The sequence below is a fragment of the Octopus bimaculoides genome, chromosome 15 (genome assembly GCF_001194135.2).
Source record: "Octopus bimaculoides isolate UCB-OBI-ISO-001 chromosome 15, ASM119413v2, whole genome shotgun sequence".
Lineage (NCBI taxonomy): Eukaryota > Metazoa > Mollusca > Cephalopoda > Octopoda > Octopodidae > Octopus > Octopus bimaculoides.
In genome coordinates, this window is record NC_068995.1 from 27,315,004 (window position 1) to 27,317,503 (window position 2,500).

At 36.4% G+C, this 2,500-nt stretch overlaps 1 protein-coding gene across 1 annotated transcript in view; it reads right to left on the reverse strand.

Annotated features, from left to right (window-relative positions):
• Nucleotides 1-2,500, reverse strand: part of LOC106873751 (leucine-rich repeat protein SHOC-2-like) — a 705,478-nt gene that overhangs the window by 411,146 nt on the left and 291,832 nt on the right. The window contains exon 10 of the mRNA XM_052973213.1: nucleotides 1,262-1,366. Coding sequence (XP_052829173.1) covers nucleotides 1,262-1,366 — 105 coding nt within the window. The remainder of the gene's footprint in view (nucleotides 1-1,261; nucleotides 1,367-2,500) is intronic.

Consider the following 2,500-nt stretch of genomic DNA (forward strand, 5'->3'; position numbering starts at 1 on the left):
ATATATATATATATATATATATATATATATATATATATATATATATATATATATATACACACATATACATACATTTTTTACCTTTTACATGTTTCAGCCATTAGACTGTAGCCATGATGAGGCACCACCTTGAAGGGTTTACTCAAACAGAATGGCCCCAGTACTAATATTTTCTAACTTTAGTATTTATTCTATTGATCTGTTTTTTGCTGAACTGCTAGATTACAGGCATGTAAATATACATGACAGGTTTCTTCCCATTTCCATCTACCAAATCTACTCACACTATTTTGGTCAGCCCAGAACCTAAGGTGCTACGCAGTGAAACTGGACCCAGAACCATGTGGTCATGAAGCAAACAAACACAGCCATGCCTGCACCTATACATATATATATATAGTCTAATAGTGGTCTGCCTTTGGGAAGATCCTGTCCATACGAACCTTCTCTAGCACTCTCTACACAACCTGAGAGGATCAGTATGCTGGACTGTTGAGTAGATTACCAAAACTTCGGCTAACATAAATAGACTTGGTATGAACAGTGGAGTAGTTTCCAATTGCTTTCTCCAGGCAGGTGGGATTAGAGAGCTGGAAGGTATTCTGTAAAACATTTTTGCAGATAAGCCAATAATTCTGCCACTACAGATGCACCAAAAATTCTGCCACCTGCAGAGCAATGTGAAATGAAGTGTTTTGCTTAAGAACACAACATGCTTCCTGGTTCAGGAAGTGAACCTATGATCCAGTAATCATGAGTACAATATTCTAACTACTAGACCACATGCCTTCAGAATCATTATTGCGCCAGACAAAATGTTTAGCAACATTCCTTCCAACTCTTTAAATTCTGAGTTCAAAAGCTGCTGGGGTTGATTTTATCTTTCATCATGTGTGTGTGCGTGTGTGTGTGCGTGTGTGTGTTTGTGTGTGTAGCTAAATATTTATTTCAGCCCAAATGACTGCAGCACTTTAACTATTACTCTCAAACAAAGAACGAGTCCCAAAACATTAGATTTTACAATCCTTATGGCAAATTAACTTATCAAGCTCTCATATTAAATTTTATACATTGTTACGATTGTATAAACAAGTAAAACCAACAATATATTTGTTCAAACAGTCAAACAACTTAAGAATGTGTAATAAAATGTAACCAAGGATGTTATGTCACTATTATTTTACCATTTTCTCTCTGCTTGCAAGAAAGGGCATTGTAATATAATAGATTAATAAAACAAAATCTAATTAGATATACTTACATATGCTGAGCAAAACTGCGAAGGACCACCTGATGGATAGGATTGAAAAACATTCCGAGACAATGTAATTGTGGAGAGTTGAGTTAGGCTTGACAGCAAACCTTCCTAAGGAATGAAAAAGGAATATATATATATATATATATATATATATATATATATATATATATACACATACACACACACATATTACTAGTACTACATTTGACAAATATTCCACTGTGTGGAATATTTGACCAAAAGATTATGATTAGAAAACTGAAGAAAAATGTTTCTCTATACACATGTTCAATATATGAGTATATTCTGCACTTCTATCATAACAAGCAATATCTAAAAAGTATTGTGCTGCAATACTGGATGTTTGGGCTAAATTTAATGATTTTAGAAGTCTCATTTTTTCAGGAACAGCTTGTAGAGATGACTGATCAATAACTTTGGAGAGATTAAAGTTGTAAGAGAGAAAAAGTTAGCTGACATGGAGGGCTGGAAGCCATCTGAATATTGGAAAAGAGTTCCCTCTATCAAGATGATTTGTGCCAGGTATCAAAATGCTGTTATCATGACATGCTCAATGCTCTGTGAATACTGTAAAGGCTATAAGTTGTGACAAGGACAGCTGCAACAGAGAATACAAAGTCATAACCAGCTGGAAGGTACACAGCAGGCATTCTGATTGTCTGCACACTGGAATTCCACCCCACATATTTGAACAGGGCCTTAGGCTCAATTTAGATAGTTATGTGAAGCTGCTGGAGACTGGTCAAACCATAGCCGGAGAGGGTCGCTGCTGGAAGGCTATATGTGTGACAGCAGGATTCAGTTCCTTACCATACCACCCAAAAGAGTCAGAAGTGGTTGTTAGAGAATTCTTATAACTTCACCACCCCTTCTTTCTGGCTTCCTAATTCCCCCATTTGTAATCTCATGGATTACTATGTGTGGGGCACAGTTGATAAAGATACCACCTATTCTGTTTCCAACTCCAAGGATGAGCTAGTGACAAAGATTAAGGAGGTGTTCAAAGGTATTCTCAGGGCCACTGTGAGGAAAGCATATGCCAGGCTCAGAAGCTGCCTTGAGGCCATGGTGGAAGCTGAAGTCAACTACTTTGAGTAAACTGTTTATCCCTCAACCATAATCTCATTGATATATTTTGATTTTTGTAACACACTTTTATTTTCGGATGGGATATTGTGTTTTCTTTTCTTTTTGTGCAAACTGTCAAATATAGCCTGAATA